Source organism: Procambarus clarkii, chromosome 84 (assembly GCF_040958095.1).
Source record: "Procambarus clarkii isolate CNS0578487 chromosome 84, FALCON_Pclarkii_2.0, whole genome shotgun sequence".
NCBI lineage: Eukaryota > Metazoa > Arthropoda > Malacostraca > Decapoda > Cambaridae > Procambarus > Procambarus clarkii.
In genome coordinates, this window is record NC_091233.1 from 20,361,547 (window position 1) to 20,388,464 (window position 26,918).

At 44.1% G+C, this 26,918-nt stretch overlaps 1 protein-coding gene and 1 long non-coding RNA gene across 3 annotated transcripts in view; one reads left to right on the plus strand and one right to left on the minus strand.

Annotated features, from left to right (window-relative positions):
- The window catches only part of LOC123774907 (uncharacterized), a 98,661-nt gene that overhangs the window by 9,074 nt on the left and 62,669 nt on the right, over window positions 1-26,918 (minus strand). Inside the window, exons 3-4 of one of the 2 annotated variants that reach the window (XR_006775006.2) lie at window positions 22,746-22,827; window positions 1,288-1,373 (exon numbers count right to left, since the gene is read on the minus strand). This is a non-coding gene — a long non-coding RNA (uncharacterized lncRNA). The remainder of the gene's footprint in view (window positions 1-1,287; window positions 1,374-22,745; window positions 22,828-26,918) is intronic. The other variant, XR_011225478.1, reaches the window with a different exon arrangement.
- On the plus strand, window positions 8,895-24,193 carry LOC123774906 (uncharacterized). The gene is made up of 3 exons (XM_045769611.2): window positions 8,895-8,930; window positions 21,646-21,876; window positions 23,440-24,193. Exons 2-3 carry the CDS (start codon window positions 21,646-21,648, stop codon window positions 23,989-23,991), a joined length of 783 nt encoding a protein of 260 aa, XP_045625567.2. The 5' UTR covers window positions 8,895-8,930; the 3' UTR covers window positions 23,992-24,193.

Genomic DNA, 26,918 nt, shown 5'->3' on the forward strand with positions numbered 1-26,918 from the left:
ATATAAACAAATCACGCAATACCAGTAACTTTTTCGGGGAAACTTATGAAAATTAAACTCGCTAGTAAAATATACATTGTGTACCCACGCGAGGCTTTAAACATTCCTCGAGCACCACTAAGATATCGAAAGGATATCAACCCCTCCCCCTTCACCCATATCAAATACGATACAATCCGCTGTAACATTTAACGAGTGGATTAACAACTTAAGAATAGCCTAAGCTACTCTAACTAACAACTTAAGAATAGCCTAAGCTACTCTAACTAACAACTTAAGAATAGCCTAAGCTACTCTAACTAACAACTTAACAATAGCCTAAGCTACTCTAACTAACAACTTAAGAATAGCCTAAGCTACTCTAACTAACAACTTAAGAATAGCCTAAGCTACTCTAACTAACAACTTAAGAATAGCCTAAGCTACTCTAACTAACAACTTAAGAATAGCCTAAGCTACTCTAACTAACAACTTAAGAATAGCCTAAGCTACTCTAACTAACAACTTAAGAATAGCCTAAGCTACTCTATCCCTTTCAGATGTATTTTAATGTCGCAATACAATTACTATAACTTCCAAGCTTGTATGATATCTTTCTTTGGCGTCTCTTGCCAAAATTTAACTTAAGAGAATGTAAGTTAAGTTCTCGTAGCCAGTCTTTGTAAAGTTCCTAATAATAGGGGTTAACTTTGTTATTTTAAGCTGAATGTTATAGCGAAAATTTAGGTCCAGTCTGACATGATGAGCAAATGTTAATATGATCCGCTTGAGGCATTGCTAGTGCAAGGTGTAATTACACTTTTAACTGAACAGTGTATCAATATGACTTTATTATGGGGACCTGGGACCAGATTTACGAAGCAGTTACGCAAGCACTTACGAACCTGTCCATCTTCTCTCACTATTTGGCGGCTTTGTTTACAATTATTAAACAGTTAATGAGCTCCGAAGCACCAGGAGGCTTGCCAAACAACAACAGTTGATTGGCAAGTTTTCATGCTTGTAAACTGTTTAATAAATGTAACCAAAGCCGTCAAAGATTGAGTAAAGATGTACACGTTCGTAAGTGCTTGCGTAACTGCTTCGTGAATCTGGCCATACCTGGACGGACTGAAACGTATTATTTTCATATAGGATATTTGGCCTCCGTCAAAACGTTGCCACCTCCTCCCCCACATGGTGAACTTGACAATTACGACACGTGATGACACCCGCTCAACTTGACACATCAGCAGCATCAGGCTCCAAAACCATTCATTAAATTTCCACAAAAACAAAAACCCATACCGTATCAAGTCGCGAGGTGTTGACAGGAGGGCCCAGTCACCCCCACACCGGTCCATGACAAAGGTGTACACTCAGCAACTTTCCCACTGAAAGTGTAAAGATGAATCGAAATCAGTATTGAATAATGAATAAAAAAAGTAAAGACAGGTCAACAATGTCTAGGGTCAATAGGAACAGGTGTGTGAAGCTCTCGCCAAATAATTATGCAGGTCTTGAGGTGATTGGCTCATAGAGAAGGCATATCAAGGCCACGATAGCCATTGGGCGTGGTCTGGGCTACTCGGGTTCCTGTCACACTGAAGGTGTCAAGGGTTCTCTCTCTCTACATGCAAAAATCTATATATAAATATACCAGCTCTACCCGGTCACAGCAACCCTTCCCCTGTTCCCTCGTCCTCCCCACCATTCCCTACTCCCACGTCCCCCCCAAAAAAAATTCCCCACTCCCACGTCCCCCCCAAAAAAAATTCCCCACTCCCACGTCCCCCCCAAAAAAATTCCCCACTCCCACGTCCCCCCCAAAAAAAATTCCCCACTCCCACGTCCCCCCCAAAAAAAATTCCCCACTCCCACGTCCCCCCCAAAAAAAATTCCCCACTCCCACGTCCCCCCCAAAAAAAATTCCCCACTCCCACGTCCCCCCCAAAAAAAATTCCCCACTCCCACGTCCCCCCCCAAAAAAAATTCCCCACTCCCACGTCCCCCCAAAAAAAAATTCCCCACTCCCACGTCCCCCCCCAAAAAAATTCCCCACTCCCTCGGCTGATGCTTTCCTAAATGATCTCATGTTCCCATCAGAAAAATGGGAACATCAAATGATTTTGTTACACGAAAAATAAGAAGTTAAAAAAAATGAAAAAAAAAAAAAAAAAAAATAAACTATACTCACAAAATGAACGGTAAGGTAAACAACACAGTTCAATTCCAATGCAATGTCACACAAATTAATTAAATCAAAATGAAAATAAATCGAAATCTATCTAAATTCAATTTATCGGTGCAATCAGAAACATTGAAATGGAATCCTAACATATTTAGTATAGCGTGTGTTACTTTTACGTGCAACACGTAAAAGCGATGGCGCTGTTTAAAAAAAACAAAAAAACATGGTTTTTACCTGTCACAGGTGTGGCATCTATATAGTAGGTATATACTATTATTAAGGTATGTTCACAAAAAGTAAATAGTGAACATTAAAATATCCACGTGTAACAATTTTATCCGGAAACATTAAATACAAGCTCCTACAGTGACTATTCTACTAACCAGATATTCAATAAAGCACATTAATTTGGAAATTTAAAGGAAAAGGCCCACATGTCCCAGCAATACGGAAATAGGTTTACTGATAAAGTTAGACAGCAAAACTAACTAACTTAGATGCAATTGTAAAATTTCATGCAACTATTTGATGGTCCCTATTCCGTACAATCGACTTGAGAATGGTCCAGGACGGACCGAAACGTCGTCGTCCCTTCACCTTCTAGTGTGTGGTCTGGTCAACATACTTTAGCCACGTTATAATTTATAATCACAAGCTATACGTCCTCTGTTAAGTTAAATATAATGTTCTATATTAGTAAATATGATGTATGTAGAACATAATGTTTACTCTGTAAATATAATAGAAATAATTATAATCCAATATTCTCAGAATATTCTGCCCATATTCTATGGAATATAAATAGGGAATTCATAACGATTCAAGAACACCCAGTTATAAGGGTTACTACAGTCCGTCCTCTTAAGCTCCCCGAACGTCAAGAAACAGTCGTACTAACGTGCCTTTATCCTAACCTACCAGAGGACCTAAAACAGAAAACAAGACATTATGTCAATTCCGCCAGCCGCTTCTATTTTATAGTACGATAATTTTTGGCCTTAGTGACGCACAGTATTCTAAGAGGACAGGTTGTTGAACTATGTTTAGTGGGAGGTTGTTGAAAAGTACTGGGGCCAGATTCACGAAGCAGTTACGCAAGCACTTAGGAACCTGGGGCCAGATTCACGAAGCAGTTACGCAAGCACTTAGGAACCTGGGGCCAGATTCACGAAGCAGTTACGCAAGCACTTAGGAACCTGGGGCCAGATTCACGAAGCAGTTACGCAAGCACTTAGGAACCTGGGGCCAGATTCACGAAGCAGTTACGCAAGCACTTAGGAACCTGGGGCCAGATTCACGAAGCAGTTACGCATACTGCTTGTTTCCGCCATCGCAGGGGGATTGATCCCCAGCCACAGGACTACGAATCCAGAGCGCTGACCACACAGCCACAGGCCCCCCTGTGTGTGTAGGCTACACACACACACACACATATATACAATGTGTGTGTGTGTGTGTGTACTCACATATGTATGCTTGCGGGGGTTGAGCTTTGGCTCTTTGGTCCCGCCTCTCAACTGTCAATCAACTGTGTGTGTGTGTGGTGGGGGGGGGGGGGGGGGAGTCCACCATACACTAATGACCCGTCTTAAGATGACCCGTCACTAAATGACTGACAGCTGCAACTATTACGACCAGGAAAGGAATTCTGCAGAAGGCTGGTGTCAGAGCGTCGTATGTCAGGAGAAAGTTGCTCCCTAAGAAGCGCAAGGTGTTCCTCAAGTGGGCCATCTTGGGTGAACAGGGTGGGAGGGGTGATTGGGGGGGGGGGGGATACAATGGACATTATGTCCATTACCTCCAATGGACATGGAGGTAATTTTTATATATTTTGGGGATTAGATATGTATTCTCGCAAAGTTGCTGTCACGTTTGGCCTATTGGGTCAAAACCTGGATGAAATGGGCTCCAAACTTGGCCCCTAAAACTGCCGTCAGAACCCGGTGGAAGTGTTTGACCTCAAGATTGACTCGAGGTCAAAGGCTAACCTTGAAGGAAAAGAACCCTACAGGTTAAAACCTAGAAGAAATTGACATCGAGGCTGACCTGAAGTCAAAGATCAAACCTGAATGAAGTCAAACTCCAAGCCTAGCCTTCAGTCATAGGGCAATAGAGTCCATTGAAAGAAAGGTTAAACCACAAATGACACCAAAAAAGGTTATTAAACCACAAATGATACCAAGAAAGGTTATTAAACCACAAATAACACCAAGAAAGGTTATTAAACCACAAATAACACCAAGAAAGGCTATTAAACCACAAATGACACCAAGAAAGGCTATTAAACCACAAATGATACCAAGAAAGGTTATTAAACCACAAATGATACCAAGAAAGGTTATTAAACCACAAATGACACCAAGAAAGGTTATTAAACCACAAATGATACCAAGAAAGGTTATTAAATCACAAATAACACCAATAAATGTATTCAGCGCACGAACAAGACACACTAATATAAAAGGATCGAACTCAAAATAATTAGAACTGAGGGACGTGATAAACAACAAGTTGGATGCAATAGGAATACCAGAAACTAAACTAAAAAAAATAATAATATAGAAGCACTTGGGAAGAAGTTAAGCAATATGAAGATAACACGGTTCCGTTGGGATTATTACCTCACCATACGCAATATCCTAGATAATAGTATTTCATTCACTCGGTGTGTCGAGGATTCGAACCCGGGTCTCAAAAATATGCCCCTGGGGAATATTACCTCACCAGATATACTGCAGTGAACTCAGAGGAAAGTTAACTGGTTAGGAAATACATTTTTTTCCCCATCACCAAACCTCATGCTGCTAAAATAAATAATAATAATAAGTACAGACACCTGACAGAACATGTCGACAAGTAGCCAATATAAAGATAATTGCTCACATCACCAATTTATTATATATATATAAAAAGACTTGTACGTTAAATATTGCAAAATGTGCAGATTCATTTTTTGCTTCACTGCGGCCTGCTTCATTGATGTCATTCACGTGAATAATTGAAGCCTTAAACTTGGGTTTAAAAATACAACATCCTCACCCTGCCATTAAGACATCAACACAGAGTAAACTCATCGTATACTTGAGTATATCTTAGTTCACAGTTTACCAATTGCGGTTGTGTTTTGTTTTAAGGCAAATACCAGATCACACGGAACACTTCTGACCACGCTGTTGATTGTAAACTTTCATATCATTGTTGATGTGGCGAGTGATTGTGCAGGCGTTGGAGCGTGTAGTATTGTGGTGTGTCTCCCCTCTCACTGTGTTGGTGTGGTCCCCCCCTCTCAATCATCCACTACGGGCTCACCATAGCCCGTGCTACTTGGAACATTTCTGTTCCAGGTAGCGAATCTTTAACAAGTGGAGGCCTGGTCGAGGACCGGGCTGCGGGGACACTAAAGCCCCGAAATCATCTCAAGATAACCATCTCAAGATAACCATCTCAAGATAACAACCACCCCCTCTCACTGTGTTGGTGTGGAGGGCGGCGGGTGGAGGTAGTGGAAGGAACATAAAACTAATAGCCGTTCTTACTGCGCCTGAAACACTTCGCTGGAAAAGCCGAGTTCCTTGCCCACACGGCGGGCCAGTGAGGCGTCGTGGTCCAGCGGGCCAGGGAGGGGTACGTGGACCGGCGGGCCAGGGAGAGGTACATGGGCCAGCGGGCCAGCGCCAGAATGGTCCACCCCTGAACCAATTGAGGGCAGTAGAACGCACAGGAAAAAATCTCTCAGTTTGGGTTAAGTAGAACTGGTTTTTAAGGATGCTATACCCATGGGGCAAGAGAGAGAGGGGGGGTGGGGACAGGTCTTGACGTATGCACGCGTGTGTAAACTGATTGTTGTGTATAGCCTCCCACACGCACGCACACAATGGCAGTTCCTGTTGACCGGACCACACACTAGAAATTGAAGGGACGACGACGTTTCGGTCCGTCCTGGACCATTCTCAAGTCGATTCCTATTGATCCTATATAATCCCAGTTCCTATTGGTCTATACGAGGCAGCAATGAAAGAGGATAAATCAACTCACTAATTGGCGAGGTGTTGCCTCGCTACCTAACGACTCTCAATATATATACGGATGTATGTAAAATGTCTTATTACGGGCTATTCATGCCCGTGCCACCTCTTGGGTGGCTTAATCTTCATCAATCAATCAAATGTCTAAGCATGAAACTGGCCAATCTACCCTCTAAAACCGTAACTTATCCGGAAACCGCGAAGCCTAATCAGCCAAATTCTCAGCCAATTTGATCTCTCGGGAAAATATGAGTTCTTATACCCGAATTCTTCCTTAGATTATTGACCAGGAACTACCCAGAATATCCAAGGAGTGATTACCGCTGATTAGATAAGTGGTTAGTGCCGTAGTGTCCACTGAAATGTCTTCAAACACTTCGCTACCGTGTCAACAAAGAATGACTCGGTACTGGGCGATTTCAAGCCCTACCCCCTCCCCCCCTGGCGCCAGTGGAGATGCCGGCAATAATTATATACGATTATTTTCATCATTTAGGCTGATTATAGTGGTAAAATTATATCACGTGACAAACACCTAGTGGATTTTAAAGATTATAGACACTACTTGATGGTATAATTTGTCCTTTATTAAGTGATTTTTGAAAATACGTCACTGGAAGCGATTCTTTCGGTTCCAATAATATTTCTGATTATCTGGAAACTTCTGAAAACGTCTAGGGGGCTAGGTTCACGAAGCAGTTACGCAAGCACTTACGAACCTGTACATCTTTTCTCAATCTTTGGCGGCTTTGTTTACAATTATTAAACAGTTAATGAGCTCGGAAGCACCAGGAGGCTGTTTATAACAATAACAACAGTTGATTGGCAAGTTTTCATGCTTGTAAACTGTTTAATAAATGTAACCAAAGCCGTCAAAGATTGAGGAAAGATGTACACGTTCGTAAGTACTTGCGTAACTGCTTCGTGAATCTGGCCCTAAATTCTTGTAATTACATATATAATGTTATATATTGGTATTCAGATCAATAGTGCACTTAAACAAATGGTTATGTAGGCTGCTAATGTAAATACTGATGATTCTTAAATCATCATTTGAGTGATGATTCTGATGTCAAATTAGAGATATATGGAAATATTTCATTCCATACATCATAATATGGATATGATGAGTGGACTTGTCCACATATTCTATAATGAGATATACCTGAGGGTATAAGCAGTACACACACCTGAGGGTATAAGCAGTACACACCTGAGGGTATAAGCAGTACACACCTGAGGGTATAAGCAGTACACACCTGAGGGTATAACACCTGAGGGTATAAGCAGTACACACCTGAGGGTATAACACCTGAGGGTATAAGCAGTACACACCTGAGGGTATAACACCTGAGGGTATAAGCAGTACACACCTGAGGGTAGAGGCACTACACACCTGAAAGGTCACACACAGGTGAAGCAGGAAAAGTGCCACACCTGAGGCACTTAACACGCTTGCGGTGAACCTTAAGTGGAATGTTCCCTCTCTAGTACCATAGGCGGTGATGCCTTGGAATATTAATAGTGAAGAAATGTAAATATATTCTAACTGGTGAGGGCGTGGTTGGGATAGCTTTACCGGGGTATGCATGCTTGTGGGGGGGGGGGGGCGGGTGTAGGGGGGTGTGGGTGTGTGTGGGGGTGTGGGTGTGTGTGTGTGTGGGGGTGTGTGTGGGGGTGTGTGTGTGGGGGGGGGGTGGTGTGGAGGTGTGTGTGTGGGGGGGGGGGGTGTGGAGGGGTGTGTGTGTGGGGGGGGGGGTGTTGGTGTGTAATTACCTAAGTGTAGTTATAGGATGAGAGTTACACTCGTGGTGTCCCGTCTTCCCAGCACTCTTTGTCATGTGTGTGTGTGTGTGTGTGTGTGTGTGTGTGTGTGTGTGTGTGTGTGTATTCACCTAGTTGTGCTTGCGAGGGTTGAGCTCTGCTCTTTCGGCCCGTCTCTTAACTGTCAATCAACTGTTTCTACTACTATTTTTTTTCCACACACACACACACACACACACCCCGGGAAGCAGCCCGTGACAGTTGACTAACTCCCAGGTACCTATTTACTGCTAGGTAACAGGGGCATAGGGTGAAAGAAACTCTGCTCATCGTTTCTCGCCGGCGCCTGGGATCGAACCCGGGACCACAGGATCACGTGCCCAGCGTGCTGTCCGCTCGGCCACCGGCTCCCCCGAGTGCGTGCGTGCGAGCGATACCTATTCGCTCTACTCCCTGGTACCTATTTACTGCTAGGTGAACAGGAGCATCAAAATGAAATAAACTCTTCCCATTTGTTTCCGCCTCCGCCGGGAATCGAACCTCAGCGCTACGAATCCCGAGCGCTGTCCACTCAGCCCTCAGGTCCCTAAGGGAACGAGTATATGACCCCGTTCTGGACAGCGTGATTGGTCGGGTCAGACCAGCCAATCACCGCCCGCTGCTCTTCACCGAACGTGATGACAAGAGCCTAATAACACACATATTTCCTGACCTTACAAACTTCAAAATACATTTCACAACACAACCGTATGGTCAGAATGTTAGAGTCCAGCCTCCTGGACAAATGTATTTGTCCAGAAATGTCCGGGAAGGCGATGATTTTGATGCTAGAGAAGCTAGAGAAAAATGAAAGTGGTTACCCGACTGGCCGGAGCCATTCTCCTCTCTCTGAGGTAGAGTATATAAAGACAGGAGCAGTGTCTTGGTGGGTAGCATTGACTTCCTGTCTTCCATACATCACCGATATTGAGGTAAGTTGAAGCTCTCTGGTAGGGAAGAGGAGGGGGGGGGGGTGTAAGTTGGGGTGTGTCTGGTAGGGGGGGGTGTAAGTTGGGGTGTGTCTGGTAGGGGGGGGTGTAAGTTGAGGGTCTCTGGTAGGGGGGGTGTAAGTTGAGGGTCTCTGGTAGGGGGGGGGGTGTGTAAGTTGAGGGTCTCTGGTAGGTGGAGAGGTGTAAGTTGAGGGTCTCTGGTAGGGGGGGGGGTGTAAGTTGAGGGTCTCTGGTAGGTGGGGGGGTGTAAGTTGAGGGTCTCTGGTAGGGGGGGTGTAAGTTGAGGGTCTCTGGTAGGGGGGGGGGTGTAAGTTGAGGGTCTCTGGTAGGGGGGGGGGTGTAAGTTGAGGGTCTCTGGTAGGTGGGGGGGGGGGGTGTAAGTTGAGGGTCTCTGGTAGGGGGGGGGGGGTGTAAGTTGAGGGTCTCTGGTAGGGGGGGTGTGTAACTTGAGGGTCTCTGGTAGGTGGAGGGGTGTAAGTTGAGGGTCTCTGGTAGGGGGGGGGTGTAAGTTGAGGGTCTCTGGTAGGGGGGGGGGGGTGTGTAACTTGAGGGTCTCTGGTAGGTGGGGGGGTGTAAGTTGAGGCTCTCTGGTAGGTAGGGGGGGTGTAAGTTGAGGCTCTCTGGTAGGGGGGGGTGTAAGTTGAGGCTCTCTGGTAGGGGGGGGGGGTGTAAGTTGGAACAAAATACAACAAAATCCAAAAAAAATCAATCAATAAATCTTCCCATTGACAATAAACACACCTCTCGCTATCTCTTCATTAACTAGTCCAAAACTTATTCCCTGAATGCCATTTCTTCTCTTCCCCAAGACTACGGGTCCCCACAATTGCCCCAGTGATTGTACGCCATATAAACACAAGCGATTCGAACGTGCGTTTTAATTTTGTTAAGGCAATTAGATTTTCACGTCAATTAGAACTCTGTCATTTTCTGTTATATTGTGTTGTAAATCGCTTAACAACCATGTAACCCATTTTACTTTTGGGTAAACAGAGGCTACAGGTTAAAGATCGGCGCCCAGTCAATCCTCCCCGGGCAGGGATACGAACCCAGGACAAAGCGCTGGTTCTCGCGTGGGCTCTCTCAACTCACCTACGCTAAGGAATTATCATTTCATTTTTACTTTCCACTGCAGCAGAAGCGATTGGGGTGTGACTGGGGTCGTCGGGTCAGCGGGAAGTGCAGGCTCAGGGGTCCAGATTCACGAAGGTGTTACGCAAGCACTTACGAACCTGTCCATCTTTTCTCAATCTTTGGCGGCTTTGTTTACAATTATTAAACAGTTAATGAGCTCCGGAAGCACCAGGAGGCTGTTTATAACAATAACAACAGTTGATTGGCAAGTTTTCATGCTTGTAAACTGTTGAAATAAATGTAATTAAAGCCGTCAAAGATTGAGGAAAGATGTACACGTTCGTAAGTGCTTGCGTAACTGCTTCGTGAATCTGGCTCCAGGTTCGTAAGTGCTTGCGTAACTGCTTCGTGAATCCCACTGCTGGTGGTCAACCCGCCAAGCTCCATACACACCAAGGGCGCGCGCGAGAGTGAGAGTGAGGGCGAGCGAGAGCGCCAGAGAGCGCGTGTGTGAATATCTTGGTGATCTTGAGATGATTTCGGGGCTTTAGTGTCCCCGCGGCCCGGTCATCGACCAGGCCTCCACCCCCAGGAAGCAGCCCGTGACAGCTGACTAACACCCAGGTACCTATTTTACTCCTAGGTAACAGCGGCATAGGGTGAAAGAAACTCTGCCCATTATTTCTCGCCGGCGCCCGGGATCGAACCCGGGACCACAAGTCCAGGGTGCTGGCCGCTCGGCCGACCGGCTCTCCTGGGCGTCATATAAGAAGTTCTAGTTTATTATCTGCGGAATTGCTAACACTCAGTCACAAATTACTCAACCATATATACACAGACACTATTGCACCAGTTGCATGCGATTCGAACATGCTTCGAATCGAGGGACTTCGTGACAAATCGCCAACATGGATTCAGGGAGGGTAAATCTTGCCTTACAGGCTTGATAGAATTCTACGATCAGGTGACACAGATTAAGCAAGAAAGAGAGGGCTGGGCGGACTGCATTTTCTTGGATTGTCGGAAAGCCTTTGACACAGTACCGCATAAGAGGCTGGTTCATAAGCTGGAGAGACAGGCAGGTGTAGCTGGTAAGGTGCTCCAGTGGATAAGGGAGTATCTAAGCAATAGGAAGCAGAGAGTTACGGTGAGGGGTGAGACCTCCGATTGGCGGGAAGTCACCAGTGGAGTCCCACAGGGCTCTGTACTCGGTCCTATCTTGTTTCTGATATATGTAAATGATCTCCCGGAGGGTATCGATTCATTTCTCTCAATGTTTGCGGACGATGCTAAAATTATGAGAAGGATTAAAACAGAAGAGGACTGTTTGAGGCTTCAAGAAGACCTAGACAAGCTGAAGGAATGGTCGAACAAATGGTTGTTAGAGTTTAACCCAACCAAATGTAATGTAATGAAGATAGGTGTAGGGAGCAGGAGGCCAGATACAAGGTATCATTTGGGAGAGGAAATTCTTCAGGAGTCAGAGAAGGAAAAAGACTTGGGGGTTGATATCACGCCAGACCTGTCTCCTGCAGCACATATCAAGCGGATAACATCAGCGGCATATGCCAGGCTGGCCAACATACGAACGGCATTCAGAAACTTGTGTAAAGAATCATTCAGAACTTTGTATACCACATATGTCAGGCCAATCCTGGAGTATGCAGCCCCAGCATGGAGTCCATATCTAGTCAAGGATAAGACTAAACTGGAAAAGGTTCAAAGGTTTGCCACCAGACTAGTACCCGAGCTGAGAGGTATGAGCTACGAGGAGAGACTACGGGAATTAAACCTCACTTCGCTGGAAGACAGAAGAGTTAGGGGGACATGATCACCACATTCAAGATTCTGAAGGGGATTGATAGGGTAGATAAAGACAGTCTATTTAACACAAGGGGAACACGCACAAGGGGACACAGGTGGAAACTGAGTGCCCAAATGAGCCACAGAGATATTAGAAAGAACTTTTTTAGTGTCAGAGTGGTTGACAAATGGAATGCATTAGGGGGTGATGTGGTGGAGGCTGACTCCATACACAGTTTCAAGTGTAGATATGACAGAGCCCGATAGGCTCAGGAATCTGTACACCTGTTGATTGACGGTTGAGAGGCGGGACCAAAGAGCCAGAGCTCAACCCCCGCAAACACAACTATGTGAGTACAACTAGGTGAGTACAGAACATAAGACACTAATATTGTTCGCAAAACTCAAAAAATATTAATTTTCGTAACTACGCCCAGTCCTTTATTTAATATTTGCTCCCGGGTGCCAATTTACTGCTAGGTGAACAGAGGCATTAGGCGAAAGGAAACGTGCCCAACCACATCCACCACCACCCGGGAATCTAACCCGGGATCCTGGAACGTGACCCACGAATGAAAACCAATTGTATTGCGAGTGTGTGTGTGTGTGTGTGTGTGTGTGTGTGTGTACTCACCTAGTTGTGCTTGCGGGGGTTGAGCTCTGGCTCTTTGGTCCCGCCTCTCAACTGTCAATCAACTGGTGTACAGGTTCCTGAGCCTATTGGGCTCTATCATATCTACACTTGAAACTGTGTATGGAGTCAGCCTCCACCACATCACTTCCTAATGGGTGTGTGTGTGTGTGTCTGTGTGTGTAATGTAATGCATAGGCCTACTGACCCACGGGGAGGCCTACTGGCCCACGGGGAGGCCTACGGACCTATCACAGTTCTAGTAAAAGCTTGTGGTAAATGCTCTGGATAACGGTTATGGCTAAAGGTTAAAGGAAAATGTCTGGAGAAATGATTTAGTGAAAGGTTACAAAAAAATAAAAGTAATCTTGTGAGAGGAAGAACCCGAGGAACGGGGCTGTCATCTTGGGGTTGGTTGGTTTGTTTGTTGTGCAATGACTCCTTTCTTGACCCACAGACACAGAGCCAGCATATATATATATATATATATATATATATATATATATATATATATATATATATATATATATATATATAATATATATATATATATATATATATGAGAGAGAGAGAGACAGACAGAGAGAGAGAAACAGACAGAGAGAGACAGACAGACAGAGAGAGACAGACACAAAGAGAGAGAGACAGAGAGACAGAGACAGAGCGACAGACAGAGAGCGAGAGACAGAGACAGAGAGCGAGAGACAGAGAGCGAGAGACAGAGAGCGAGAGACAGAGAGCGAGAGACAGAGAGCGAGAGACAGATACAGACAGACAGACAGACAGAGCATGAATCACTGCACAATATACCAAGTCACAGCAGTGACAAAAAACAGTCTCCACCAGGCTGCAGCGACCCGGATATCACACGGACAACACACTATACCAGATCAAGAATATAATTAATTACAATTAACCTAATTACCGGTGAATTACCGCGTCGCAATCGGCGACAAGAAACCAATTACCTTACCAAATAAATACGACATTCACTTCTTTGTCGTGGGCCGTATGTGTGGCCCGTCCGTGTTCCATGTGCGGCCCGCGGGCCATTCGCCGTTTTCTCCGCACCGTAGACTCGTCTAAGTTTAAAAACACCGTCTATGTCCTTATAAATTACTATGTTTTATCTATGTCCATTCACAGGTGGTGGTCGTCGGCCCTCGTTCAGTTGTAACTTAGTCAATTTTTTTTTATATATATGCTGGTTAGCAATGTAAATGTCTGGCCACGTCTGTGGTAGAAAATGTCGATATGCTGGTTAGCATTGTAAATGTCTGGCCACGTCTGTGGTAGAAAAATAATAATAAATCAACTTATTTATGCTTGTAATTAGACCACCGGACGAGTTTTGACATAAAAGACCTTATCTACACTTTCCATTTCAATTGCCGGAAGTACAGACAGATGCAACTGATAAGACTTATCTTGCAAGATGAAGCAACGTGTTGATAAAAGTGTGTGAGGGGACTGGTGAGACCAGGGACCATAGGATTAAGGACTTGCCCGAAACGCTACGCGTACTAGTGGCTGTACAAGAATGTAATAACTCTTGTATATATCTCAAAAAAAAAAAAAAAAAAAAAAAAAAGACACAGCAAAGACAGCCGGTGATAATCGAGTTTAATTCGCGTTCACGGTACAAAAGCTGTATACACCCTGAACAAATCCACAAGGGCCGTGACGAGGGATCGAACCTACGTCTGAAAGGATCCCAGACGCTGCCTTAATCGACTGAGCTACGACATGGTCAAAAGAATTGTGGATTTGTTAATTTGATCCATCACGCTATTGTGATTCCTGTCTGTATACACCTGGTTACGGATTGAGCACCGCACATGATAGGTGGAAATTCTGTCGAGTCTTTAATTTCGTAATTTCCATTGTATTTAAGAGAAATGTACAATGAAACATTACAAAGGTATAATGCAATGAACTGAACTTTAGTAATAAAGACTGAACTTTATCCGAGCACAAAGTCTGAACATAGTTCAACTGTTATACAGAAGAAATAAGACTGCCTTTCACACAGGATTCACGGTTAAGTGAACAAATCCACAAGGGCCGTGACGAGGATTCGAACCTACGTCCGAGAGCATCGCAGACGCTGCCTTAATCGACTGAGCTATGACATGGTCAAAAGAACTGCAACCAGAAATTCTACTCAACTTGGATCCTGCAGCCTCTCCGAGACACAAACCAGGATTTTACCACAATTCCCCCATGCACTCGAGCCATGTTAAGTCTGGGAGCTATACTGAGCCGTGGTGAAATATAGATTTTTATGCAACAGAAATGAATGTGTATGAACATAATGAATGATTTCTCAGATCAAACATTCACTGTGGATATCACGGAATATTTAAATTACCTCAACGCAAAGATGCAGCGAATTGGTTGTGTGTGTTTTTCAGAATTTCAAAATTATTAATTCTGAAATTCTGAAACTATTTCAGAATAATTTCATGATCTATATGTGCCATTGAGATCAAATTTTAGGATTTTGAAAGGCAACTTTCAGAGATTAATCTTTCATATATTCTTGATATCTACAAGACGTATAAGCTCTGATGCCCATACAGAAATGTACTGTAGCAAGATTTTATAATCAAAGAATAAGTTTCACTTAAAGAGTTGCCTACTTTAAATGCATCGCGAAAGATTCATACCTGCGTGTGTGTGATTTATCATACAGATAATTTGATATATTATAAAACAAATAATACATAAATAGATAAAACCAATTACGGCAAATGTGGCGATTCGAACCAGTGACCTGGATTTTCCCAGACACGTACGTTACCCTTGGGGTACGATATTAAGTTACACAACCTGTGGATTCCACTCAATCCACAAGGAAGTCTGGAACTGACCCCAAGTTGAAGCCAGTTGCATTTATTTCCTACAATCCCCCCCCCCTACACACTGGGCATTGGGCATCATACCCTCTGGGAGTCGGGCATCATGCCCTCATAGTCTCTCACCAGTATGATCCACAGGGTATTGAGGCTACTGAAAGTATGGGAGCGGTCACTATGTTAAGCCCCGACCCCGGTCATGTCATACTTAAAGGTCAACAGAGGAGAAAGTACAAATTTCGCAACACGCGTCTCTTCTGTTTATTATATATATTAGTCCAGAATTTTTTTGTTTGCATTTCTGCTCAAGGATGAAGCAATGGAAGTAGACTGAAGAGTATACTGGTTTTCAAACGGGTTTGAGGCAGATATATGAAGTCAAATTCACCTTTATATGAAGTCAAATTTAGAATTATTTACCTGTCTTCACTTCTTGTGTTTAAGGGTGAGCTACGGCTCTTGGGTCCCGCCTCTCAATCCTTAATTAGCAGGTGTATAGGTTCCAGAGGTAATTGGAATCTGTTGTCTCGAATGCTGTGGTGGAGTTCCGTATTTCATTTCGTATTGCATTCAATGATTCACTATTCTGATATGCAACAACTTTTTCTTTTTTTAATGATTTGTGTGTGTCAGTCATTTGGGTAATTGGTTTATAATCTGTGACGCCTTGTTAGTGAGCCATCAATATTAACTTGTCTGTCTTGTGTGTTTCCCAGAGTATGTCGTGATCATGTCTCCCTTCCCAGAGTATGTGGTGATCATGTCTCCCTTCCCAGAGTATGTGGTGATCATGTCTCCCTTCCCAGAGTATGTGGTGATCATGTCTCCCTTCCCAGAGTATGTGGTGATCATGTCTCCCTTCCCAGAGTATGTGGTGATCATGTCTCCCTTCCCAGAGTATGTCGTGATCATGTCTCCCTTCCCAGAGTATGTCGTGATCATGTCTCCCTTCCCAGAGTATGTGGTGATCATGTCTCCCTTCCCAGAGTATGTGGTGATCATGTCTCCCTTCCCAGAGTATGTGGTGATCATGTCTCCCTTCCCAGAGTATGTGGTGATCATGTCTCCCTTCCCAGAGTATGTGGTGATCATGTCTCCCTTCCCAGAGTATGTCGTGATCATGTCTCCCTTCCCAGAGTATGTGGTGATCATGTCTCCCTTCCCAGAGTATGTGGTGATCATGTCTCCCTTCCCAGAGTATGTCGTGATCATGTCTCCCTTGTATCTGCTCCCAGGGTCGAGTGGTTTAACTACTTGAATTGTTATGGAGCCGGTCGGCCGAGCGGACAGCACGCTGGACTTGTAATCCTGTGGTCCCGGGTTCAATCCCGGGCGCCGGCGAGAAACAATGGGCAGAGTTTCTTTCACCCTATGCCCCTGTTACCTAGCAGTAAAATAGGTACCTGGGTGTTAGTCAGCTGTCACGGGCTGCTTCCTGGGGGTGGAGGCCTGGTCGAGGACCGGGCCGCGGGGACACTAAAGCCCCGAAATCATCTCAAGATAACCTCGTAGCTCAAACCTTTGGTGCATACTAATGACCTTTTTCAAGCTTCGTTTGTGTTTTAAAGAAATAAGGATTCCGCGCAGATGCTGCATATTCGGGAACTGGTCTGACGTATGTTGGGAAGAGAATGTGGTGGTGGTAGTGACCATTTCACGCAGAAAACGTCTACATTATCACCAGCGTTCGGAAACGAGACGAAGCATCTTCTTGAGGTTATCTTGAGATAATTTCGGGGCTTTAGTGTCCCCGCGGCCCGGTCCTCGACCAGGCAGGCGAGGAGTCACAATAACGCGTCTGAAGTATGTTGACCAGACCACATACTAGAAGGTGAAGGGACGACGATTTGATTTGTGATTGTTGCCGCCGAAGGCGGCTTGTTTATTGTGCACCCCATACTCATCCTGTGAGCGGTAGCGCAAAAGCATTACAGAGGGCACAAATGCTTTTGCGCTACCGCTCATAGGATGAGTATGGGGTGCGACGTTTCGGTCCGTCCTGGACCATTCTCAAGTCGATTATGCGAGTCGACAATCGACTTGAGAATGGTCCAGGACGGACCGAACCATCGTCGTCCCTTCACCTTCTAGTACATGTCGTCTGGTCAACTTAACGGCACTTTATTACTGGTACCCGAACGTGGGCGGGTTCGAGGGAGGGCGGGTTCGAGGGAGGGCGGGTTCGAGGGAGGGCGGGTACCTAAAGGTAGGCAGTACCTCGTTAAACTCGGGCTTTGGTACCAGCTGACTTTCCAAATACCATACAACTCAAGACAGTACTTCCAGCTAAGGTACTTTTAGCCCATCTTGGTCCACAGTCGGTAGGCGCGTGTCGCCAGAGACACAGGTTCGATCCCATCGTATATACTCAATATTTGTTTCACTTAAGAACCCTTTCACAAGTTAGTCTTCGTGAAAGGAGGTACAAGTTACCCATCTGTTAACAGCCGACCTTTTCTCGAGAACAAAAGAGATGCCCCATTCTAAATGCCCACTTCGCTTTCCAATTAAACTGAATGTAAGGAACCTTGATCCGTAACCTGAATTTTGCCTCTTCCATTCTCCCGTTCCCCGCAAGGTTAACAACGGGAAAAAACCCATATCCTATTAGGGAACAATTCAATCCTTTCATAGGACGTAAGACATTAACTTCTTGCTCGGGTTTGACCGCGGTCCTAACTTTACGGCTTCGGGCCATTAACTTTTTTGTAGCATTTGAAGGGAGATTCGGATCCAGTTATAGGGGCGTGGCTTAGTATCTTGTGTCTGACCAATCGCCACCCTGGAGGAGGAGGGTGGCGATTGGCCGACCGCCACAGGAACCGGTCGGCCGAGCGGACAGCATGCTGGACTTGTGGTCCTGGGATCGATCCCAGGCGCCGGCGAGAAACATTGGGCAGAGTTTCTTTCACCCTATGCCCTGTTACCTAGCAGTAAAATAGGTACCTGGGTGTTAGCCAGCTGTCACGGGCTGCTTCCTGGGGGATGGAGGCCTGATCGAGGACCGAGCCGCGGAGACACTAAAAGCCCCGAAATCATCTCAAGATAACCTCAAGATAACCCCTCACACCTCAACCCTCTCAACCCCCTTCACCCAATCCACCTGCCTCCCTCCACACACTTAAAGGCAACTAACTGGATCACTTTCCCTTTCGATTCAGCCCTACTTTGTCTCCTGCTAGTTTTTGCACACGTAACATTCAGGTATTTTAGTGAAATTCAACGCAACATATTATGAACCATTTAGGACTAAGGGACCAGGGTATGGTCCCTTGGGGGCCTCGAAGCCTGGTGGATAGCGCGCAGGACTCGTAATTCTGTGGCGCGGGTTCGATTCCCGCAAGAGGCAGAAACAAATGGGCAAAGTTTCTTTCACCCTGAATGCCCCTGTTACCTAGCAGTAAATAGGTACCTGGGAGTTAGTCAGTTGTCACGGGCTGCTTCCTGGGGGTGGAGGCGTGGTCGAGGACCGGGCCGCGGGGACACTAAAGCCCCGAAATCATCTCAAGATATGGTACCATCGTCCATGAACCAGGGTCGGGATTAATCATTTATACAACCACTTACGAAACCTGTGCATCTTCGCCATATAAGCCACAACGTGTTTGAATATACTCTGGTTTCCTTTCCCCCGACACAATGAATTAGTATTATTATTTATTACTAGCTGTACCCGGCCACGCGTTGCTGTGGTACGCGATACTGAGCCACAGCAATCTTCCCCTGTCCCCTCGTCCTCCCCACTATCCCCAACTCCCCTGTCCCCTCGTCCTCCCTACCATTCCTCACTCCCTCGTCCTTTTTCCTCCCCTTCATCCTCCATTCCAACGCCCCCTCGTCCTTCCCACTATCCCCAACTCCCTCGTCTGATGATCAAATGATCTGATGTTCCCATCAGAAAATTGGGAATATCAAATGATCTGCGACTAGATTCACGAAGCAGTTACGCAAGCACTTACAAACCTGTCCACCTTTTCTCAATCTTTGGCGGCTTTGTTTACAATTATTAAACAGTTAATGAGCTTCGAAGCACCAGGAGGCTGTTTATAACAATAACAACAGTTGATTGGCAAGTTTTCATGCTTGTAAACTGTTTAATAAATGTAACCAAAGCCGTCAAAGATTGAAGAAAGATGTACACGTTCGTAAGTGCTTGCGTAACTGCTTCGGAATCTGACCCCAGATGTTCCCATCACTGAAATATAAGAAAAACAGTTCAAAAAAACGAAATGAAAAATAATGAAAAAAAAAATCTATACTCACGAAATGAACGATATGGTAAACAACACAGCTCAATTCCAAGGCACACAAAATGTTACACAAAATAATTAAATCAAAATTAAAATAAATCGAAATTTATGAAAATACAATTTATCAACGATATCGGAAACATTGAAATGGAATCGTAACATATTTAGTATAGCATATGTTGGTCTTATGTGCAACAGATGGCGCTGTTTTTCAAAAACGCATGTTTTTTACCTGTCACAGGGGTGGCATCTATATAGTAGGTATATAAAAAGACGCGCCTATTCGAATGCAACGTTGTGTCAAAATTTCAAAGCAATCGGTAAAGAGATTTCGAAGATTTCCCCTCACATGAAAAACACAGTTTTTCAGAAAAAGCATTTTTTTCCCCGTCACAGACGTGACATCTATATAGTAATATATAAAAACTTGCTAAGATGCGAATGGAACATTGTGTGAAAATTTCAAAGCAATAAGTGAAGAACTTTCGTAGATTAGCGATTATGAACAATCGAACATTTCCTTTTTTTATTTATCTAGATTACGTCTCCACTTAGAAATTTCCGTGGTGGGTGTTTTTCCGCTAGAGCCGGTCGGCCGAGCGGACAGCACGCTGGACTTGTGATCCTGTGGTCCTGGGTTCGATCCCAGGCACCGGCGAGAAACACTGGGCAGAGTTTCTTTCACCCTATACCCCTGTTACCTAGCAGTAAAATAGGTACCTGGGTGTTAGTCAGCTGTCACGGGCTGCTTCCTGGGGGTGGAGGCCTGGTCGAGGACCTGGCCGCGGGGACACTAAAAAGCCCCAAAACCATCTCAAGATAACCTCAAGATAATAAGAGCAGTCAAGTATTCTAGGCTGTTAACTCTTACATATTTGTAACCTGTGGCCAGTCTGGCCCTGGGATGGTTGAAGACAGATTGCAGGCTGACCATATACCCATAATTGTATACAATGGGGGCCTCGTAGCCTGGTGGATAGCGCGCAGGACTCGTAATTCTGTGGCACAGGTTCGATTCCCGCACGACAGAAACAAATGGGCAAAGTTTTTTTCACCCTGAATGCCCCTGTTACCTAGCAGTAAATAGGTACCTGGGAGTTAGTCAGCTGTCACGGGCTGCTTCCTGGGGGTGGAGGCCTGGTCGAGGACCGGGCCGCGGGGACACTAACACTAAAAAAGCCCCGAAATCATCTCAAGATAACCTCAAGATACCTAGCTGTTAAATAACCAACCCATAATGCTAATACCTCATAACATACAAGACTAAAGGCATCTACAGAATATTGACTCACACGAGGCAACTCGTATTTATATCAATCTACTCTCATTCCATATACATGTTTAACCTACGATTGAAACAGTGAAAATGTTGACTCTTCGTTAGAAACGTTGACCCAACGTTGCCTAAACGTTTTCGTTACTCGCTGCGTGGGATTGTACCCGCCAAGCACACGACGAAACAACAACGTTATTACAACGTTTGAACAAGTTTTAACCCCTAACAAGTTGTAATTACGTTCTAATACGTTATAAAAACGTTCTAATACGTTATAAAAACGTTTTAATACGTTATAAAAACGTTCTAATACGTTGTAAAAAGTTCTAATACGTTGTAAAAAGTTCTAATACGTTGTAAAAAGTTCTAATACGTTGTAAAAAGTTCTAATACGTTGTAAAAAGTTCTAATACGTTGTAAAATCGTTCTAATACGTTATAAAAACGTTCTAATACGTTGTAAAACGTTCTAATACGTTGTAAAAACGTTATACCGATGTAACAACTTTATTACAAGTTGTAACAAGTGGAAAATAGGAACAGTTACGTTTCGTGTTTGCAGCGTAATTTGGTGAAACGCTCAAACCTAAATGTTCAATATTAAAAGAGAGAATTCACATAAACAACTTCGACTAATGTATAAATATGACTCTGTTAAGTGTTTTCAGGTTACAGGTGTGTGTGTGTAAACTAAAGTCTTTGAAAATGTAATAAGTTATTACGAAACGCGTTCAAGCGTCGCGTCAGACTAGAAATAAAGTAAAGTAAAGAAGTAAGATATTAAGCCTTATAACCTGATATTTCAGATGATGTTGGGACTCGTGTTGCTGGTGAGCCTTGGGCTGTGCGTAGCTGAGTTGCCTCCGTCCCCGGGCTACGGTACCCCACCAATCCCAAGCTACGGCCCACCTCCAGCACCAGTATATGGCCCACCTGCTCCAGTATACGGCCCACCTGCTCCAGTATACGGCCCACCTCCCGCTCCGTGCTATCCAGAAACCAAATATGTCACGGAATATGTGACTAAGCTCAAACAGGTAAGATAATACCCCCTCATAGTACAGGTCAAGAATTAGTTAGGTTATCATGCAGGAAGTTATAAGGTTACTGTATTATAAATCATTGGTTTAAAATATGAAGAGTCTGCGCTTAACTCATTTTCTTTGAAATGGTCTGAAGAAATTGGTTTTCTGTAAATAAAATTCTAGGGGATACTCAAAGAGTTTCCATATTTCACGCGCTTGAGAATACACCTAACAAAACCTAGCCGAAACTGAATGTAACCTAACCATAGATATGGTATAGATAACTGCACTAATTACATAGTGATTTTTAAGAGGTTGAGGTTGAATTATGGCCAGACATCCATTACCCCTTAGTTGTAATATAGTGTTTGTTGGTAAATAGAAAACGTTAAGCCGGTAGGACTATAGAGTTTAGCAATTGGAAGGGATATGAAGCCAAGGAGCTGGGATATGAGGACAAGGAGCTGGGATATGAAGCCAAGGAGCTGGGATATGAGGACAAGGAGCTGGGATATGAAGCCAATGAGCTGGGATATGAGGACAAGGAGCTGGGATATGAGGACAAGGAGCTGGGATATGAGGACAAGGAGCTGGGGTATGAGGACAAGGAGCCGGGATATGATGCCAAGGAGCTGGGGTATGAGGCCAAGGAGCTGGGATACGAGGACAAGGAGTTGGGGTATGAGAACAAGGAGCTTGGATACGAGGACAAGGAGCTGGGATACGAGGCCAAGGAGCTAGGATATGAGGACAAGGAGCTGGGATATGATGTCAAGGAGCTGGGGTACGAGGCTTGGACAATCTAGGATTGAACACCGACCTGCAAGAACCAAGGTCGTCAGGCAAAGTAACTACCAGAAACACTAAGCCAGTACACTCACCTGAATTTACCCGAGGGCCACTCACTCTCTCTAGTAGCCTCACTGGGGACAGGAAGCCGGTGACACGTCACTGGAGCCGGTCCTAAAAATGTCAAAAGCTATATCATATTGGCATCATTGGCTATATCGGTGTCGAGAAAATATTGAAGCAGTACAATGGGCTCGAACCCTCGTCCCTGAACTTCCCAGCACACGCACTGAGTAAACTATGATGCATCTGGGGCGTCTAGGAACGCTGGTTCGATTCCATTGCAGATCCTCATTTATTTTCTCGGATATATCACATACTCCTAATGTCACTGAGTATATTAAGTGTTTATTGTTAAGTAGAAACGTTTACAAAATTTCATTAAGTGAATCTGATACAAAAGCGAGTATAATTATAATTAAATGATGAATATAATGATGAATATACCTATTATAGGTATAGGTTAAGTAATAATTGTAATTATGAAGCAATAAGATGCTTATCTTAACATACTAAGAAGGTTAGGTAAGGTCGGTGTTTTCTATGAAGCTTTTCAAGGTAAACTAGTATGTTTACTATGTCACATATGCACGTATTAAGTAAGTCAATATTGACTTGTTTAGTATGTCACATATGCACGTATTAAATAAGTCAATATTGACTGTAAGAAAGTGCGAGAACGGCTTGAAGGATATCATTGTCTCATTGATGTTTTGCATCCGGCAGGTACCCGTATACACCACCGTCTATCAGACGCAGCTAGTACCCACAACCTTGTACCAAACGCAGTACCAGACCGTGTACAAGACGCAGTACAAAACTGAATTCGTCCCACAGTACGTCACTGAAACCGATATTCAACTGCAGTACGTCACAGAGACGGAGTACGTCAATCGTTATTTGACGTCGCTCGTGCCCCAGTACGTCACCGAGACGGCCTACAAGACGCAGTACGTGACGCAGACAGCCTACCAGACCCAGTACGTCACAACCACCCAGATCCAGTACCAGACGCAGATTCAGTACAAGCCTCAGTACGTGACCAAAGTTCAGTACCTGACGGAGACGGCGTACAAGACACAGGTGGTACCCCAGTACATCACTGCCGTCAAGACCCAGGAGAAGTACGTCACCTACTGTCCACCCCCACCAAAACCCGTCTACGGACCCCCACCAGCGCCTGTCTACGGACCTCCACCAGCGCCTGTCTACGGACCTCCACCAGCACCTGCTTACGGCGCCCCTCCGGTCTTACCGTCTCCCTCCTACGGATTCTAAAACCATGATAACGGTACGAAAACAACACTGAACTACCGGTAACCTGGAAACTCAAGATTAACGTTAATAACTCCTGGACGCAGGTTCGAATCCTCATCATGGCCCCTTGTGGATTCGTTCAAAGTCAATAACGACTTGATGCAATTTATTCCAGCACCTTCGAGCACAAGAATGGTGCCCCGGAGCACACACATACACCCACTCCGTTACCAAAAGGATATTCTTACTCGTTGAAACAACGTTAAACAAACGTTGTGAATATGTGTATGTCAGGACACCCCCTCCCCACCCCCCCCCCCCCTGGTCCATGTTTTTCTGTAATCAAAAGGTTAAATCATGATAAAAATGATAGGCTATCATGGGGGGTTGAACGGACAGAACCCAGTTTAACCATTAGGGATTGAACGCGAGGATAGAAATAGCCTAAGCTACTCTATCCCTTTGAGACTGATTTTATTCTCTCAATAAACGTACTTGATTGAATACTGACTTGCAAGAAGCAAGGGATTAGGTGTCCTGTACATACCAGTTGCGTTGCTCCTGGCAGTATGGGTTCGAGTCACTTCTGGGGGTGTGAGTTTTCAGTTTCATATAGTCCCTCGTCAATCTTAAAGTCTGCAATGTATCAACATTTTCACATCCAACCTGTCATCCAGACATGATGATACTTATAGCAACTATTGTTCAACCGTTACCTATTATTATTAACTATTCTTATAAGAATGTAACCGTACGAAAATGGACTATCAGAACCCCCCCCCCTTCTCCCACAAAAAAGTACCCATTCTCTACCATTCATTAAATATAGAGAAAAGGCAGAAAAGGCAACAATCCTAAACATTTCTAACTCTAGTAGAACACAAATACAAAATTTGGCCTAAAATGGCATATATCAGGCCTAAAATTATTGATTCAAGCCTAGGACAGGTCAGATTAAACAATTTAATTTTTTTTTAGCATGCCAGCTACCAAACTCAAATGCCACAAAACTAAAAAAATTTTGGGTGGCAAAGGAATTTTTGCACATTGAACCAATTGTATCTTCAGCTAATACGTCATTTTTGGAGGACTGGTTGCACACTTCACTACGACAGAAAAATGTGAAGCGTGAATAGCTACAAGTGCCTCAGGGATATCAGGATATATACCTGATACGAATGAAGGATATCAGGATACACCCCTGATATAAACGAAGGATATCTTGATATCTCTGATATGAACGAAGGATATCAGGAAATACCCGATATAAACGAAGGATATCAGGAAATACCCGATATAAACGAAGGAAATCAGGATATATACCTGATACGAACGAAGGATATCAGGATATATCTGATATGATTGAAGGATATCAGGATATATCTGATATGAACGAAGGATATCAGGATATATCCGATATGAATGAAGGATATCAGGATATATCCGATATGAATGAAGGATATCAGGATATACCCCCTGATATAAACGAAGGATATATCCCTGATATGAACGAAGGATATCAGGATATATCTCTGATCTGATATGAACGAAAGATATCAGGATATATCTGATATGAACGAAGGATCAGGATATATCTCTGATATGAACGAGGGATATCAGGATATCCTTCGCTTGGCGGGCGGTTGAGTGAACCATCTCATACATGAATTTATTTATATCACTGAATGAAAAAATTTCAGAAATCCTCATCATGTATTTTATTTTCATTTCCTTTCACTTGTTAGGATGATAGGAGACTCGAACTCTGGTCTCAGAAGTACGAGGCTGTTGTCTCGTATCAACCGACTCATGGAGCAACCCATGGCTTGGTTGGTAGGAAAATCGTCTCATCTTCCAGAGACTAGTTCGAGCCTATATGATCCGAATGAATGCTTTATGATTAACCCACGCTGTTGTGGGGCCAGATTCACGGTGTTACGCAAGCACTTACGAACGTGTACATCTTTCCTCAATCTTTGACGGCTTTGGTTACATTTATTAAACAGTTTACAAGCATGAAAACTTGCCAATCAACTGTTGTTATTGTTATAAACAGCCTCCTGGTGCTTCCGAGCTCATTAACTGTTTAATAATTGTAAACAAAGCCGCTAAAGATTGATAAAAGGTGGACAGGTTCGTAAGTGCTTGCGTAACTGCTTCGTGAATCTGGCCTCTGGTTTGCATCTTGGGTACCTTTATTCTTTGTAGTGTTTGATTCTATTGGTTTATCAAACACCTTTTCATTTTCCATTTTTCAAGCTCTTTAGTCATTCATATTATTTTCATTACACAAAACTTTAGCGTCATCGTGTATGTAGACTTTGCCAGTGAAATTATTATATATTTACTAATACTTTTCATTAATAAAGTAAAAAAAAAAAACTATTTTTTTTACTATATTCTACATTTCCTTATATTTTGTTCACTATATATCTATCAGGGTATATCTACCCATTTCCGTATATTTTGTTCACTATATATCTATCAGGGTATATCTACCCATTTCCGTATATTCTGTTCACTATATTCTACATTTCCGAATAATATACAGGACGCAGGTTCGAATCCTCGTCACGGCCCTTGTGGATTTGTTCATTTGATGCATCACGTTAGTGTGATCTGTGTGTGTAACCTCTAATAGATACTTGATCAACCAGGCTGTGATTCAAGCTGCGAGCAGCTGGCTCCAACAGCCTGTTTGACCAGTCCATCAACTAGGAAGCTTGGCCAAAGACCCGATAGCAGGGAAGTTAATCCCCCCCCCCCTTGAACCAACATGAGGTTATCTTGAGGTTATCCTGAGATATGATCTCGGGGCTTAGCGTCCCCGCGGCCCGGTCCTCGACCAGGCCTCCTTTTTGTTACACCCCCCCCCCCCAAGGAAGCAGCAGCCCGTAGCAGCTGTCTGACTCCCAGGTAACAATTTTACTGCTAGGTGAACAAGCGCA